The 17,365-nt window shown below is 28.1% G+C and overlaps 3 protein-coding genes and 1 pseudogene across 4 annotated transcripts; 2 read left to right on the forward strand and 2 right to left on the reverse strand.

Moving 5' to 3' along the window:
- The first annotated feature begins 5,605 nt into the window (after positions 1 to 5,605).
- LOC105634242 (methyl jasmonate esterase 1) lies at positions 5,606 to 7,195 on the forward strand. Its single transcript, XM_012217075.4, has 3 exons — positions 5,606 to 6,147; positions 6,224 to 6,355; positions 6,439 to 7,195. Exons 1-3 carry the CDS (start codon positions 5,698 to 5,700, stop codon positions 6,730 to 6,732), a joined length of 876 nt encoding a protein of 291 aa, XP_012072465.1. The 5' UTR covers positions 5,606 to 5,697; the 3' UTR covers positions 6,733 to 7,195.
- Positions 7,196 to 8,317: 1,122 nt separating this feature from the next.
- Positions 8,318 to 9,360, forward strand: LOC105634306 (methyl jasmonate esterase 1 pseudogene; annotated as a pseudogene). The gene is made up of 3 exons (XR_016318851.1): positions 8,318 to 8,766; positions 8,854 to 8,985; positions 9,066 to 9,360. The product of XR_016318851.1 is annotated as a methyl jasmonate esterase 1 pseudogene (transcript).
- A 2,796-nt stretch (positions 9,361 to 12,156) lies between these two features.
- LOC105634307 (methyl jasmonate esterase 1) lies at positions 12,157 to 13,557 on the reverse strand. Its single transcript, XM_012217142.4, has 3 exons — positions 12,917 to 13,557; positions 12,679 to 12,804; positions 12,157 to 12,592 (listed from the first exon to the last, which is right to left on the reverse strand). Exons 1-3 carry the CDS (start codon positions 13,412 to 13,414, stop codon positions 12,299 to 12,301), a joined length of 918 nt encoding a protein of 305 aa, XP_012072532.2. The 5' UTR covers positions 13,415 to 13,557; the 3' UTR covers positions 12,157 to 12,298.
- Positions 13,558 to 15,423: 1,866 nt separating this feature from the next.
- Positions 15,424 to 17,348, reverse strand: LOC105634308 (methyl jasmonate esterase 1). The gene is made up of 3 exons (XM_012217143.4): positions 16,792 to 17,348; positions 15,964 to 16,095; positions 15,424 to 15,899 (listed from the first exon to the last, which is right to left on the reverse strand). Exons 1-3 carry the CDS (start codon positions 17,233 to 17,235, stop codon positions 15,618 to 15,620), a joined length of 858 nt encoding a protein of 285 aa, XP_012072533.1. The 5' UTR covers positions 17,236 to 17,348; the 3' UTR covers positions 15,424 to 15,617.
- Between the last annotated feature and the right edge of the window lie 17 nt (positions 17,349 to 17,365).

Consider the following 17,365-nt stretch of genomic DNA (forward strand, 5'->3'; position numbering starts at 1 on the left):
TTTGAAATGGGGCAGGGGCTTTTTGGTCAAGTGATACCAATCATTATTATGTCTCAGTTTCAAATTTCAACGGCTATTTTTGCCTATACGTGCTTAACGTGGCTTTTGAGTCTTCAGGCCGGAAATTGGACCTGAGATTTTTACTCACCGGGCTGGGCTTAGTCTAGCCCAGGAAATCATTCCTAATTCGTGATCCAGTCTTGGCCCAAAGTAAATATTAAAACTATTGGGCATTTGGTAATCATATCCCTCCTAATAACTGAGTTGCATTTAAATAAATAAACATTGTCCATTGATGTTTTAATTGGTGTTCTCACTTTGAGTAGTTAAAGGTATCGAGTTTGAATTCTTTCAACCATAGTTGTCTCTTGTTGTGTAAATTTCAACCCATAAAAGCTTCCAATGATAAATAAATATATTAAATTACAATAAAAAATTAATTGATAATATTTAATTAAGCTTTAGCAAATAATAATTTCATTTTCAATTTTAAGTTTTTGTGCTGGATCACATTTTCATCCTACTGAATTGAATATTAAACACTTCATCTCTTATTTAAAAGAAATGAATCGATACCCAAACCAATCCCCCTAGTATTTTAAACTTCAATGATTGCACCAGGTATAACACTATAAAATGAAGAAAAAATGTATCTAACCAATAGTGCCGTCCGTATACGACATGTGAAAGAAATTTGTAAAATATAAATGGATTCATTTTCTTGTGTTCTACCATTTTTTTAATATTATTAAATATTGAAATATAAATTAATGTGTTTAATTCTAAACAACTATTAAAAACACTCCTCTCTTTTGTTTAATATAAATAAAATATTATAATGTGACCGGTCCCATAGTTGCTGAGTAGGCCCATTTCATTATTGGAAACAACATTCCTTTGTGGGGACATTTTAAAGCCACCTGTGCCAATCAAATCCAATTTCTCATCCTTCATGTCTTAAAAATGGATAGTTAGATGTTTCATTAATTCCAATCCAGAAATACTTATCTACTTTATGTTTATTTATTTCTCCAATATAATCTTATATACTTTCAATAATCTCTCTTTTAATCAAGCTGTGAAAATGATTAATTAGGTTGATTTCTTATTCAGCCTGTGGGCCCCTATTAGTAACTACTAAATTAAAAAAGAAAAATTTAAAAAAAAGGAAAAAGAAAAAGAAAAAGAAAAAAAAGAAAGAAAGGAACAAGTGGATAAATTTAATACAACACTTGTCAATTTATGTTAATTATTATAAATTTTAATTGTCTTATTTGAAATGATTTATTAGTCTTAATCTATTTAACTTGGGAATCTATATACTTTCTGAAAAATAAAAGGCTTATCCTTTCTCCACTTGATTTACCATATCAAATAATGTGTCCCATCATATCTCAACCATTGAAAGGGAGGGGAAGAGACATGCAAAACATGCCCTTTGGGATCTTCAAAAGCCAAATAAAAATTATAGACCATACTATGTTACGAAAAATAATTTTCTAAATCGAATTTATGTGCCCACTTAAAATTAAATTAATGAAAATAAAAATATTTTAAAAAATTTTCATATTTTCTTTTTCTTCCTGTATATTTAGAAATATTTTATTTTAATGAAAATTATGTTTTTATTAATTTAATTTATGAGTAGAACGATGGGCCTGAATTTAGACAGGTCAATTATTTATATTATTTTTATACAAAATAATAGAACTAAAACAAGAATAATTACAAAAATAATAATTACAAAGAGGTAATACATATCTGCTAGAATTAAATATTAATTAATTAGTCTCTCTCCCCCTAAAAAAAAAAAAAAATAATTAGTCTCCCTGTTTGGGACTATATATACAGGCTTTTGAAAAAGGAAGACTGGTAGAGGTGACGCGGAGAGAAGAACAAGGAAAAGAAAAGAAAGGAAAAGGGAAAGTAGAGGGATAGGATATAAAAAATTGCAGAGAAATGGTGATCCAAAGGTTGGAGATGTGCATGGAATTAATGAAACTAGCTCTTGATTTTGTTTTTGTTGTAGCTGAAGCAATTGGAATTGTAATTCAACAGAGCACCTCAACTCATTCTCAGTCACTACCAAATCACCATTTTGCTCCTGCTGTTCCTTTTGTTGGCTTTCTTCCATGAAAGTTCCGCAATACAATTTTCTTCAAGAAATTCATTAATGGGTTTTGCTATTTTCTGGTTTATTTTCTTTTTTCCTTTTGTTTTTCAATTATGGGTTTTGGAATTTGTAAATGTAAGGGAAACTTTTAGTTTGTGAATTGTATGAGATGCAAGTATAATTTCTCAATTCTGAGTTCTTTCAGATTCTATCTTCAAATTGAAGCGTTCTTGATGTTTCTTTTGCTTTTTCGTAAGGTGGGTGTTCTTGAATCTTGATGTGTTCTGAAGCTTGAGCTCATATTAATGGAGTCATAGGATGGACACCCATATCCAGATACAGAACAGTTTAGTCATATAATGGAGGCTTCTATTAAGATTGAAATAAAGTCCCGAACGTGTCACCTGGAAAAAAAGAGAAAGTTACGAATTTGACCTTTCAATTCAATTTATTTTTTAAATTTGTAATTCGGTGATTTATCTGAAAATTTTCTGCGTTTACTCAAATATCCAGGCCATTTGTCGCGAATTACAATTTCAGAGAATAAATTGAATTAATAAATTCAAAATCGAATTAAACTTTATTACTATAAATAATAATAAATTGAAAAAAGTCCTGTTAGAGAACAACCAAAATATCTAGAGACAGAACAGTCCAATTGCAGTAACTTGCTTTGAACTTTAACATCGATGTAAAGAGAAGACTCCAGTTCCAATTAATGCTAAAGAACTCATCCAACTCGGACAAAAAACAATGATTTTATACATTAATTTGCACTTTTATTAATATCCTAAATAAATAATTAATGTGTATTTAATGAAATCATAAAAAATAAAAAGTAAGCATATAATTGATTAATTTCCTAAATTTACAACTAAGTTGGAGAAAAAATAATTTAAAATTTGATAATTATAATAGAACGAAAGAAGTACTGGTTCTACCTCTTTAATTGTAATCGAAATATTTATTTTTTTATTTTTATTTGTAGTTTAAAGTTTTCGCGTCTTGTAACGATCTTTCAAATTAGTCGAGGCTTTCCAATTTAAGAAGTAATTAAAACATTTAAATTATGATAAAATAATTAATTACTTAGTAAGAATACCAAAATACAGAGATAAAGTTATCTCTCATAAACAAAAAAGTAAAATTGAAAAATCATTAGTACATAATTCTTAAAGTGGGATAGAGATAATAATTCTATTATAATTCATTTTTTTATTCAATTTGTTTAATAAAATTGAAAATCAAAAATCAAATTTAGTCTACAAATTAATCAAAATAATACTCCAAACAAGTTTGACACATGATATGCATGTTGAAATTTTCAACAAAAAAAAAAAAAAAACTAAAAAATAGAAAGGCATATACCTTGTTTGATTGTTATTCCCCTGTGATTATTATTTATTTTATATAATTAATTTAATATCCTTGATTTTATAAATAAAATATGGTCAAAGAAGATTCATTGTGGCCCAATGCAAATTTAGTTGAACAGAATATTCAAATATTGACAACAAATTACATAGATGAACATGGGAAGAAAAAAAAAACATGGTGAAATTGAGAAAATATATATTTTTATATGAATTTAAAAAATATAGGAGATATCTATTTTTTAATATATTTTATTAGTTTATGGTATCTAGCTACTTTTTACTCTTAGTTCAAATTTTTAATATAAATAAAATGTTTTGAGAAATTAAAAACTATTTCTGAAAAAAAAAAAAAAGAATAGATAGACTTGAAAAAGAAAGAATAGTCTGATGGGCTAAAAATAATGGGTTGGATAGAACAACGATTACCTGTATAATTAGGCCCATAGCAGAACATTGTGGGTATGTTATGGATTAGACCAAATTACTATAAAGTCCCCGAAATTTGATCAAAATTGCTACTTTATCCCTATTATTTTCGGAGATGTCAGACAGAGAAGAAGTCAAAAGCAAAAAGGTAATGGATGGCTCTATCAATCAGATTTCTAATTAATTTCTTTTCTAATTGAATTTTTCTTATGAGTTTCTTTTTTTTTGGAAGTTTAAAGTTTAATTCGTACAAGTTAACGTTTTACTATATACAATAAGACGTATCATCATTAATTTCTAACGAAGAGTTTCCTTTTTTTGTTTTAAAATATTTTCTTTTGTTCAAACTTAAAACTAGCAAGTCAATTTATTTTTCTTAATAAGGCATGACGTGATGATTTAAGTCCTTTTGAAAATGAAAAAGTATATTCGGAAGTGGTTGAGCTAACAAGCTAGCTACCACGATCGAAAAATATGATTAATCGAACTGAATTGAAAATATAATTCATTTAATTTTATAAAATTGAATCGTTTAAATTTAAAATAAAATTGATTTTGTAAAAAATTAAAAAATAAATTAAAATGAGACGGCTCGCTTCAAATTAATTATCATATTAATTTTAATTTGATTTGATTTTAATTTCAAAAATTCAGTTTATCCTTTTAAAATCTCGATTTAATTAAAAAAAATTGTGTACTGAAAAAACTTCTTGGTATGATAAACCACGTCACATATTATTGCTTTATCCAATTTGTTGAAACACATCACTAATAGATTTGAATATTAATTTTTTGGATGGCAATTTCAAACTGAAATCTTTTTCAATAATTAATGTTACTTTACAGCTATTTATATTTTTCTTTATTATCAATTTAGATTCGCTTTCGAGGTGCTTTTATATATAAATAATATATTATAAATTTACATAAAGAGTGTTATGATTTAAGCATATTTTAATTATAATTTTTTTTTATCACAAATTATAAATTACATCTTTGTAACAATTAATATTTCATAAAATACCGTAAGAGATTTTTAATTTACAAAATTGATTAGTTATTTTCAATTTCGATCATTAAGATTACATTTTATGTAAGAAATCATTTACACTAAACCTTTTCTATAAAAACATAGCAGTTTTATTAAATTTGTTGAATCGTGCCAAGCTTGGACTCAGAATTTTCAACTGCCCTGTTTTCTTTTAGATGCTTTTTGCTAAGAGCATGACATGTATGTTTGGATAAGACACGGTGAGTTTATCTTTTTGCAGGTGGGAATTTATTAGATTGGATGTCTTGATTTTTATTGTAGTGTTTTATTTTTATCTCGAAATTTTTTTTTCCATTTTCTAATATTCCGTTTGCTCTTTTTTTTTTTTTTTTTTTTTTTTGTTCCGATGCAATTCAGTATCAAGTTTTTTCATTTAACTTTCTTTTGTTAGGTTTTCGTGTATTGAATGAGTTATTAATTTGGGATGTTCTGCTTTTCGTTCAAAATAATTAATAAGGATAGCAAAATTTAATTATTTGATTCACACTATTTATCTTTTTTTTTTACCATTAGAGTCCGGATCCTATTATCAGCCACTATCTAATTCGGTTCGAGACTTAATCACAGTTAAGACTATTTACTCATCTCTATATATGTATTTGGTGGGGATCAAACTTGAAATTTCTTTCCATATGCCCAACTTGCGCTACTGTAGGCATTTGATTCATGCTGTTAAGTAGTCTATAAATTGAGAAAGTTCTTGTACACTAAAGTCAAGAATATAAGAAAATATGGAGCAAAGAAAGAAACAAAATCACAAGTTTTTCATTTACCTTTTAATTTTCCTTCTCACTGTCGAAAATGGAGCTTCATGTCAACCAAAAGCAAGCAAGCACTTTTTGCTAATACACGGGGCAGCTCATGGAGCTTGGTCATGGTACAGAATTGTGCCTCTACTAAGATTATCAGGCCATGAAGTTACTACAATAGACTTGGCTGCTTCTGGGATTGACCCACGACAACCTGAGTCTCTCCGGTCATTATCCGATTACATCCGGCCGGCGATCGATTTTGTAGCATCTTTACCACCACAAGAAAGAGTGATTCTTGTTGGTCATAGTTTTGGTGGGTTGGCAATTTCTAAAGTAATGGAAAACTTCCCAAATAAAATTTCAGTTGCGGTTTTTCTCACTGCCTTCATGCCTGGCCCAACCTTCAATATTTCTACTCTGTTTGAAGAGGTACTAATCCAAATAAAATAATTATATTTTAGTTCCTAATATTTTTCTTACATAGTTCCTAATATTTTTCTTAAAGTATGACAGGAAGGAACTTCCAGAATTGGACAACAGTTATTCGTATGATGATGGTCCAGACAATCCTCCAACCACTGAACTTTGGGGTCCTATTTTCTTGAGAACTTTCTTGTATCAGCTCAGTCCAATTGAGGTAATTCTTTTTGAAAATAAATATTATATATATGTTTAACTAAATTATCATCAGCTAATATATGACATTTGAAAAATCTACAGGATTGGACATTGGCAACAACTTTGGTAAGGCCAAGACCTTTATTTACCGACGAAGACATTTCAAGAGTACTAATGCTAACAGGGGAGAATTATGGAACTGTTAGAAGGGTGTTTATTATTGCAGAAGAAGATATGATAATAAAGAAAGATTTTCAAGATTTGATGATTGAAAAAAATCCACCTGATGAAGCTCTAAGCATATCAGGATCTGATCATATGGTTATGATGTCTAGACCATTAGATCTTTGGGCTTCTTTGTTAGGAATTGCTGCCAAATATGACTATTTGCTTTAAACTCACGATAGAAGTACATGAAATAAACCCGATGAATTCATGTTTAAAACACAGAATTCAGAAAAGATGAAAATCACTGAAGAAATCTCAAACCCATACAAAAACAACAATGAAAGGAAAAAATCATAGGCATCTTCTTATCTACCACCGCCATCATTGTTGGATTTAGAGATTGGATCTTGAGAGAAACTCTTGAACTCCAGATTCGAGATGACTAGCTATGATTCCATATGCATACCTTTTTATGATTCTTTTTATTTAAGATATATTTTGCGCTTTATTTTACTTTAGATATTGAATTTGATTGGAAGGCAGATGCAGAATTTTTCTCAGAGCCAACAAACATGCGAAAGGCTTTCTGGAAACCTTGATCACCTTATCTAGGATTTATGTGTTTTGTAATTTTTTTTTTTGCTAGATTGATGTTTTTATAATTATAAGGTCCTGGTTCAGTTATTTGTGATAGTTATAGCTCATAATGATTGCTTGTTGTTTGGTTAAAGCTTAATAAGAATTGTTGTTAAAATGAGAAAAAAAAAAAAAACGATAAAGATGTAATTATTTTCATAAATGAATATATTATTTTCTATTGTTATATAAATAAAAAATTATTAATGATATTTCGTAATCAGAGTTGCCTATAAGCAAAGTAGAATAAAGATAAAGAATTCATAATTTGAAATTAAAGTTCAGTTGTGATAAATATTTAATAATTATTTTCACAAATTATCACGTTCATATATATTTTTTTACTTTTAAAATAAATAAAAGAACCTATACCTTGTTGAATCAGTACAGCATCTGCCCTCGTTGTACAGCTGCCAGCTACATTAAACGGTTGCACTGAATTTCCTCTAAACGTTGTAAAAAGCCAATGACTTCGCTATTATCTTATTTGATCAATTTAAATAGATTTATCTATCGATAATAATATAATAGTTCTCACTAATTTGGTGAACAAAGAAGAGAGTTTTCATATTGTGTAGTCTATGAAATTCATTTGGTTTATTGGACCTCAAGGGGGAAAAAATCGACAACCTGCATTTGTTTGATAATTTTGTTTTTGTAATATAACTAAAACATTATTATTGTAAAAACCTTTTAGTGTCAGATATGTGTGAGAAAATTTTAATATCATTTTCAAAAAACAACAGAAAATATGGGCAACCACACCTCCATTGTTTTTCTGTGTGTATGAAAATCAAGAAACCAACTGTTAATGTCCAAAGTGAAGGCAAAGGAGACTCTATTTTTATGTCACGTGCATAAAAAATTGATCCACACCTCACCTTCCAAGCTGAAAGGAAAACAGAAGTATTAATTTTATAATAATTAGCATCTCCTGAAATTAATACCACAAATTTTGAGAGTAACAGAGGGATTAATACTTAATCTTAGAAATCATCTAAGCTAAACTTTTTATATTAAAATTAAGAAAATTCAGAACGAGATACTCATAATTTTGACGTCAAAAATTAGAACCATTAACAAAATGTGACAGACGGGAAATTCACTGGTTCGATTTACAGTATTTGCTCTATAAATTGGAGAAATACCAATACTAAAACCATTAATAGAAGAAAAGATGAAGCAACAAAAGAAACATAAATACTTGCTGTTAATTTCCTTTTTAATTTTCCTTCTCACGATAGAAAATGCAGCTTCATTCAGGCAGAAGAAGGCAAGCACTTTTTGCTAGTACATGGGGCAAGTCATGGATCTTGGTCATGGTACAAAATTGTGCCTCTACTAAGATTATCAGGCCATGAAGTTACAACAATCGACTTTGCTGCTTATGGGATCGACCCACAACAACCCAAGTCTCTCCAGTCGGTGTCCGATTATATCCTGCCGGTGAACGATTTCGTAGCATCTTTACCACCACAACAAAGAGTGGTTCTTGTTGGTCATAGTTTTGGTGGGTTTGCAGTTTCTCAAGTAATGGAACATTTTCCAAATAAAATTTCTGTTGCAGTTTTTCTCAATGCCTGTATGCCTGGCCCAACCTTCAACGTTTCAACTCTGCTTAAAGAGGTACTTATTCAAAAAAAAAGTGATCACAATAAACATTTATTTTATAATTTTATTATATATCCAATATTTTCTTTGTTGTTTTTGAAGTACGGGAGCAGGGAAGTTCCTGAACTGGACAACAGTTATACATATGATGATGGTCCAAGGAATCCTCCAGCCACTGTGGCTCTTGGTCCCATTTTCTTGAAAAATACAGTGTATCAGTTCAGTCCAATTGAGGTAATTCTTCTTGAAATTATTCGATGATATATAGGTTTAACTGATCTCTAATGAGCTAATAACATTTCAAAAATCCACAGGATTGGACATTGGCGACAAGTTTGGTAAGGCCAAGGCGTTTATTTAGTGAGCAAGACATGTCAAAGGAACTAATGCTAACGTGGAAAAATTATGGATCTGTTAGAAAGGTGTTTATAATTTCAGAACAAGATATGATAATAAAGAAAGATTTTCAAGAATTGATGACCAAGAAAAATCCACCAAAGGAAGTTCTGAAAATGGAAGGATCTGATCATATGGTTATGATGTCTAAACCAGTAGATCTTTGTGCTTTTCTGTTACGAATTGCTGTCAAATATAACTGAACAGAGCTTCCTGTTTGTTCAATATATATTTTGTTATTTATTTTGTTTTAGAAGTAGGGTTTGTGTGTGTTTTGCAATTCTTGCGGTGGGGTGAGGCTTGAGGTGGATGGTGGTTTCTTTTCCAGTATCATATCTCTTTGTTGAAGATAAGATAAATTTTCTTTAATTCACTACTTGTCCCCAAACCTGAACTCCATTTCCAATTTCCATAATCCTATTTGGATATCCAATTAGGTTGGAAATAATTATACCTCCCTACCTCGAGCTTGGAATTAAATAATTTATTCAATTCAAAAATTTTTAGGTCAGCAATCAAATTAATTTTTAGGTTAATTGTCATCGTCCATCGGTTAAATTTCCAAAATTTAATAATAAATCAAATTAAATTATTTATTATAATAACTTATATCATGCATTCGTATAAGCAAAGTTATTTAATTAAATTCTAGTTGAATAGAATTACAGTTAATAAGTTTTATTAAACTTCTTTTCCTATTTTAATTTTTAACTTGACAACTAAGTGAAAATTTTCTAATATTGCTTATAACTTACAGTACTATCATATTAGTTGTTAAAAAAAGAATTGGCTACAAAAATTTAAGGATATTAACTTCATTGAAATCAAATGAAGTGATTTTCCTAATATCTGGATGGAAATTAAGTTTTATTAATATTGCTGAAATGCTTAATTATTCACAAATTAGGTGAGAAAATTCATATTTAAGAATAATCTTTTTCTTTTTCGAAAGGAAGAATAACCAATTCTTGTTAATGTGATATTTTTAAAATGTAATGTAAAAAACCAATTCAATTTTCACTGTTGTGAGAATTTTATCTAGATACTATTCGCAGTTTAACTATAAAAATACTGTGCAAATCAAATCAAATCAATATATATATAAAGCAATCATTTTTCTAAAAAATTAACATGTAGCATATCCACTTGGTATTTTGACATATGGTATATTCCTTCAATTAGGTTTCCACTTGTCATGATTTGATTTAAATTTATTTATAATTAGTGTTTCTGGTTTGATTTGGTTTGATTATTAAATATATTAATATATTGGTTTGATTTTGATTTATTTTGAGTTAGTGTTTTTGATTTGATTTGATTTGATTTGGTTTGATTCTTTAATGTATTGCTTTGCTTTGAATTTATTTTGAATTAGTGTTTTTCATTTGGTTTGATTTGGTTACTTAATGTATTAATAGCTTAAAATTTGTGAAGTTACAAAAACATTTCATCGTTTTATTAGTGTATTAATGTTTTTAACGTTTGATTTGGTTATTTGTATAGTTTTATTAGTGTTTTCATTTTTTTTTTTAAATGGTGTAATAATGCACTTTTTTTAATTTTAAATTGTTTACTCTTAAGAAACACTTTAACTTTCTTAAAATTAATGTTGTATCACTATAATCTTATGTATTTTTGACAAAAGTGTATTGGTTCCTCCTTTTAAATAGATTATTCATTTTTTTAAATTCAGAATTTTTTGTTTTTCAACTATTTCCACTAATGGGGTAAGTAGTTCTTAAACTTTTTTTTGTCTCATTTTTTAAAAATTATTTAACATATTTTTACAGTCGTAAACTATCAAATACAAGTGAAAAGTACGATATAATTGAAAATTTGAATACAAATAGAGATGATTGGAAAATAAAAGTGAGGGTATCACGATTGTGGAATGTGTCTTTCAACAATATATGGAGATTTTACGAGTATAGATCGAGATGGTATTATGGATGAAAATATTAAATATAATATTTTATATTTTTATTATTTGCATAACCAATTAAAAATAATGCTATCATTTTAAATATTTATATGTAATCGTTTTTTTTTTATATTTGTTATTATAGGAAAATTATATGCTATCACTTTAGAACTTAGTTCCTTTTGCCTAACGATGCAAAAACTTTTTACATAAATTGTTGGTTTTAATTCACCTGTAAATTAATCTCTTTTTTAAATATTTGTACTACAGTTCAGTTCCTTTTTATTTTTTTTAAAAAGGCTCGGAACTAAAGTTTATACAACAGAAAAAATAAATATTATAACTTTAGACTTTTTAGGTGAAAAATTAAAGATAAAAAGACGATTAGATTTGCAAGAACTTTATATTTTTTGCTTTTAACATTTAAATATTTTTAAATTTTAAACCCGCATATTGATTAATATAACGTTAGAAAATTAATAGCGTTTTAAGTAACAATTTATATAAATTTTAAAGATATAAATAAATTTCATAATTTATAAATTTTAATGATATGGAGAATTATTATTTTATATTAAAAAATTAAAATTTTTTTATTAAATTAAATTATGTTAAATATAATTGATTAATCATAGTATTAATAAAATGATAAGTTGAAGATTTATACCACTTTTAATTATTTAAAATAAATTATTTATTCATAAATTTTAATGAAATATCGAGTTAATTATTTTTACATTAATTTTAAAATAAATCAAATTAATAAATTTTACCACCTTTCATTTTACTTTTTTTATTTATCTCTATAAATTGTAATATTTTTAATCCATATTCCTGAACACATGTCTATCTACTAATTTTTACTTTAATAATAAAAAATTACGTTATATTTTTTTTACTATTGATATATCTTTATAATATTTTTTAACAGTATAATAAAAGAAATTTCATTCAAGAATCTATATATATATATATATATATATATATATATATATATATATATATATATATATATTCTCTCAATTTTATTTTTTTTTAACCGTCGATAGCACAGATATATTGCTAGTATATATAGAGGGAGAGATGAATATTTAATGAATAAAATTCATTATTGAAAAAAAATAAATTAGGAAAACACCAATTATTGATGAATGTACAAAATAATTAAAAAATTATTTTCTAGAGAAATATCAAACAACTTGACAATGACATACTTTCTGTTAGGCTGCTTTACAGATATTTTACTTTTTGAGCAATTCGCAGAAGAGAAGCAGAAAGCTCCCGTGGCTTAGACATCATCACCATATGATCAGATCCAAATATTCTTTCCACTAGGTTTGGTGGATTTCTTGCAATCATCCATTCTTGAAAATCCTTTTCTATTGTCAAATCTTTCTCTGAAATTATGAAAGCTTTTTTAATAGACCCATACTTCTCTGTCGTCAACGTTAATTCTCCTGACGACAAGTCGTGTTCGCTAATTTGAGGTTCTGGTCTCATCAATGTCGTTGCCAATGTCCAATCCTATATGAAAACTTGCCAACGTTATTATCATATTACTTAACTGCATTTAATATTTAATCAGCTAAAATTGCTATATAAATGATTACCTCAGTTGGGCTGAGTTGATACATTCTTGATTTTAGGAACATGGGACCAAGGGTTAGAGTAGCCGGAGTATTGCCGTCGCCGCGTGTATAGCGGTTGTCTAGTTGATCACCTACCCTTCTTTCTGACTTTAATGGAGAACAAGAGAAACAAGAAATAATTTAAAAAAAAAAAAAATAGAAACCAACTTAAAGATTCTCCATAGGTTTGAAGAAAAGAAAAGAGAAATATAAGAAATACCTCTTGAGTAATGGTGGAAAGATTAAGGGAAGGACCAGGCATAATAGCAGTAAGGAAAACAGCAGCATAAATTTTTTCTGGAAATAACTCCATTGCTTGAGAAATAGCTATACCACCAAAGCTATGGCCAACAAGAATCACTTTCTCATCTTGTGGTAAAGATGCCATTAAATCCCTCAATGGTCTGAAATAATCAGATATTGATCCAAAAGTGTTGACTTGTTGTGGGTCAATCCCAGAAGCAGCTAAATCTATAGCTGTAACATTATAACCATAAGCTCTTAACAATGGCAGAAGCTTGAACCAAGCCCAGGCACCATGGCAAGCACCATGTATTAGCACAAAGTGCTTGCTTGGTGTAGATAAAGGAGAATGAGGTGGCATTGATAATGCCATGGATGTTATATTTAGAAGGAAAAAGATGAAAGAAATGAATCTGAGGTTTCTTCTTGTTATTATTTGCTCCATTTTTGTTTGCTTGATCTGTGTTTTATGCATGCATGACCCTCCTATATTTATACTTGTAAAGTTTGGCTATCATTTTCAAATTTGTACTGCAAATTTGGCCTTCTGGAAAATAGAAGTCTTTCTTAGGATTTGTAATTTCTAAGTGCTTTCTAAGTTATTTCTAGTGCAGTAAAGAACAAATAAAAAGAAGAAGAATTCCTGATGAGCAAAGAAAAGAACTTTGATTTCATTTTACACATTTTGGGCATGGGTGCATTATAATCTACTTAATTATAAAATATATATTGGAAGATTAAAAATAATAAATAATAATACATTATGAAGAAAACAAATAGAAAATTAATGTATTATATCCAATGAAAAGGTTTTCAACTATGTCGTTAATAATCATCATGATGTATAACTCTCTTCTATAGTCTATAAAGTAAACCATTTGACTTTAGAGAAAAAAAAAAAATTATTTGAAGACAATTTTTGCTGGTAATTTAGAAAAAAGAAAAAAAAAACAAAAAAGGAAGGAGGAGATTTAAAGCATTTAGGTATGGCATGAAAGTGGAAATTTAGGGCACCTTTACGGCGAAATTCTAGAAAAACATTCTTTTATGTTTTCCAAATTAAACAAATTATGAATTTAATTTTATTATTAAAAAATAGACGATTTTTAATTCGTTAAAATATGTCTGAATTTCGGATTTATATAAATCCCATGTAATATTTGATATATTATTATTAATTTATTATATTTCTCAAATAAGATAACTAAATTATCTACATCTTGCTTTTTATGCTTTCCAAATCCTTTAATGTAAGAAACTTTCTTGTTCAAGAAAATATCAATTTTTCACTCCAAAACAATATTGATTCTCAAATTAAATATAGGACTTATTATTTTATTTATTTTTTATATATTATCTTATAAAAATATTTGAAATAAAAAAATGAAGAATAATTTTAAAATTTTCTAAAGAGAGTTTTTTTTTTTTCAGAATAATCTAGAGAGGGATTTAGATATTTTATTGCTTTTTTTGCGTAATTCTGTTTAATTTCATTTTTCTCTTGCCAAGTACCAAATAGCCCATATTTATTGTATTTAACCATGTAATCCATTATTAATAATATAAAATATTTCTGTTTGTTCAAAAAAAAAAAAAAAAAAAAAAAAAAAAAAAAAAAAAAAACGAAGAAGAAAGAAAGTTCCTAGCACCGATTACAAAGAGGCAAGTTGCCATGAGGGAATTTTTTTTATTCCTGCCCATAGATTACATTATTGGACCATGGTTTCCTTTATTTAATAATTTCTATAAAATATCACATCATAAAACTAAAAGTTCAATAAGCAAACAAATCAAAGAATGAAAGAATTATATGATAAAAAGATACAAACAAATGTGTTAAAAAATTAATTTTGTAATAATTATTAGTTTGTGAATTATATGGTTCAAATTCATCATTATGAATAACAAAATTCTAAAAATCATGATTGGTGTATACCAAGTACAGTCTAGTGATAACGTATATATACAACCTGACAATTATTTTAAATTCGGATATCTCTCTCAATTTTTTTTAAAAAAAATACGATTTCATAATTTAATTATTAATTCTATCAATATTATTAAAAAAAAAGAGTAATTTTTAAATTAAAAATGGTAATTGTTGTCATATCACAATATCCTTAAAAACATGCAAAGCTTTTTTTTTTTTTTTTAAACTATTACTAAGAAAAAAAAAAAATTAAGAATAAGGCAATGAAAAGCGAAGCATGTTATTCTGTCTAGAATTCGAATTTCTAGGAATTGGCCTCCGAATTTAGAACAGTTCGTTCTTCCAGAAAACCGAAAAAAACAAAAAAAAGGAAAAAAGAAAGAGGGAATTGGAATTGAAGCGAGTGATCAGAATTTTGGCGTTTCCACCTTTCCGCGTTTGGCTCAGGCAGTGAAATTCTGAATTGACTAATCAAATTCCACTTACACCCCAAGTCAAATTCCGTTGCTAATACAATACGATACAATACAAGTGATTACTTAATGTTGCTACAATATTGAAATCTTCAAGTAAGTGAAAATTTATTTTTAGTAGTACCATAGTCGTTCGCAATTCACTGAACTAGAAGTAAATTCTGCTCATCGGTCTACTAAAAAACAAAGTGTTTTCAGTAAATATTAACTCTATTTATAAGAATTAAACCTTCAATCTCACTTAAACAGAGAGAGTATGTGTCAAATCACTCATCTCAACACTCGATAGCAATATTTAAAAGATGAGAGCAAAGTAGAGCTGGCTTAGACGTCATAACCATGTGATCACTTCCTAATATTTGTATAACTTCATTTGGTGGATTTCTCTCTATCATCCATTTTTGAAAAGATTTCTCACTCACTTCATCTTTTTCTGCAATTGCGAAAACTCTGTAAACAGATCCATAATTTTCACTCGTTACAACTATCTCCTTTGATTGGTCTTCTTCACTAAACAATGGTAATGGTCTCTGTAAGGTTGTTGCCAATGCCCAATCCTGTGGTCAAAGGTGACGTTTAAGAAATTTACTAGATAAGAAATTTACTTGAGTGAGTTCTTACCTCAATTGGGCTGAGCTTGTATATGATGGATGATAAGAACAATGGGCCAAAAATGAATGCTGTCGGAGGGTTTTTAGGCCCATCACCATAAATATAATGGCTGTCCAGTAGAGAACCTTGCCTACTAAATGACTTCAATAATAACATAACAAAATAAATACAACTGTTAAAATTCACATTGTAAGTTATTGTTAGTTTTTTCGGTAATGCATAAATTTGATTCTGAAATTTAATTTATTATCTTCGTGGCCTCCTGAACTTTAAGATGGTTCAATTATAACCATATATTTAATAACTATATCTGTCGTCAAAATGAAATATTTTTTCAGGATTCAATTATGACCCTACACTTTTACAATTCATTTTATCAAGAGCATAATTATTATTGAAATATGAAAGTGCAGGGTCATAATAGGTACTCCGTAAAGTTTAAAGGATCACAAGAATAATTGCAAAAAGTATATGGTCAAATTTACGAATTAGGCCTTAGTTTTTTCCAAAATAAAATTAAGAGAAAACTTATATATACTGGATGTATGAGCTACTCATACGCTAAACCAATAAAAAATAGTTTTTTTATGACTATTTACCAGAAAAAAAAAGACAGTAGTAATATTTTTATGATCTCCTTTTTTATTAGTTTGGTGTATGGATAGTTTTATATATTAGGTATAGATAAGTCGCCTCCTGTTAATTAATTAATTTGCTATTATTGGTCAACATAAAAAATTGGATCAAAATTTAAAAGCACTATTATTATTGAGGTGATTAATTTTTACTTACCACTCCTGTATTTTTAACCTTGAAGGAAGAACAAGATAAACTTACCTCATTATTTAGTGTAGAAATATTAAGTGAAGGACCAGGCATCAAGGCGGTGACAAAAACAGCAACAGAAATTTTATGAGGAAACCTTTCCATGGCTTGAGAAATTGCCAAACCACCTAAGCTATGACCAACAAGAATCACTTTCTCATTTTCTGGTAAAGATTCCATCAATTCCATCAACGGCCGATGGTAATCGGATATTGACCGGAGATCGTTGACTTGCCGGAGGTCAATACCGGAAGCAGCTAAGTCAATTGCTGTTACATTATGACCAGATGAGTTTAGTAGGGCTATAAGTTTATACCATGACCAAGCTCCATGGCAGGCTCCATGTATTAGCACAAAGTGTTTGTTGGGCACTCTGTCTAATGATATTCCATTGTCAATAGAGATAAGGAAGATGAAAAGAGAAACTATTGTCGATTTTTGGTTTTTCTCCCTCATTTCTCTTCTGGGTTGCTTTGCAGTTTAAAAACAGAAGTTTGGTGTTAGGTTTCTGTTTATTTATTTATTGCATTCCAATGCAATTTTTCTATTGGATTCTGTATTGCCCTTCAATGATATGAAAATTATA

Source organism: Jatropha curcas, chromosome 11 (genome assembly GCF_041381405.1).
Source record: "Jatropha curcas cultivar XTBG-Jc1 chromosome 11, XTBG_Jcur_1.0, whole genome shotgun sequence".
Lineage (NCBI taxonomy): Eukaryota > Viridiplantae > Streptophyta > Magnoliopsida > Malpighiales > Euphorbiaceae > Jatropha > Jatropha curcas.

What these genes read in the sequence shown, in the direction of transcription:
- LOC105634307 (XM_012217142.4), bottom strand. Translation starts at nt 13,414, where the DNA reads ATGCATAAAACACAGATCAAGCAAACAAAAATGGAGCAAATAATAACA. An exon ending in TTTCCACCATTACTCAAGAG is followed by an intron (nt 12,805 to 12,916) that starts GTATTTCTTATA and finishes TCTCCATTAAAG; the next exon opens with TCAGAAAGAAGGGTAGGTGA. An exon ending in ATCAACTCAGCCCAACTGAG is followed by an intron (nt 12,593 to 12,678) that starts GTAATCATTTAT and finishes GTTTTCATATAG; the next exon opens with GATTGGACATTGGCAACGAC.
- LOC105634242 (XM_012217075.4), top strand. Translation starts at nt 5,698, where the DNA reads ATGGAGCAAAGAAAGAAACAAAATCACAAGTTTTTCATTTACCTTTTA. An exon ending in TTTCTACTCTGTTTGAAGAG is followed by an intron (nt 6,148 to 6,223) that starts GTACTAATCCAA and finishes TTTTTCTTAAAG; the next exon opens with TATGACAGGAAGGAACTTCC. An exon ending in ATCAGCTCAGTCCAATTGAG is followed by an intron (nt 6,356 to 6,438) that starts GTAATTCTTTTT and finishes AAAAATCTACAG; the next exon opens with GATTGGACATTGGCAACAAC.
- LOC105634308 (XM_012217143.4), bottom strand. Translation starts at nt 17,235, where the DNA reads ATGAGGGAGAAAAACCAAAAATCGACAATAGTTTCTCTTTTCATCTTC. An exon ending in TTTCTACACTAAATAATGAG is followed by an intron (nt 16,096 to 16,791) that starts GTAAGTTTATCT and finishes TTATTATTGAAG; the next exon opens with TCATTTAGTAGGCAAGGTTC. An exon ending in ACAAGCTCAGCCCAATTGAG is followed by an intron (nt 15,900 to 15,963) that starts GTAAGAACTCAC and finishes CTTTGACCACAG; the next exon opens with GATTGGGCATTGGCAACAAC.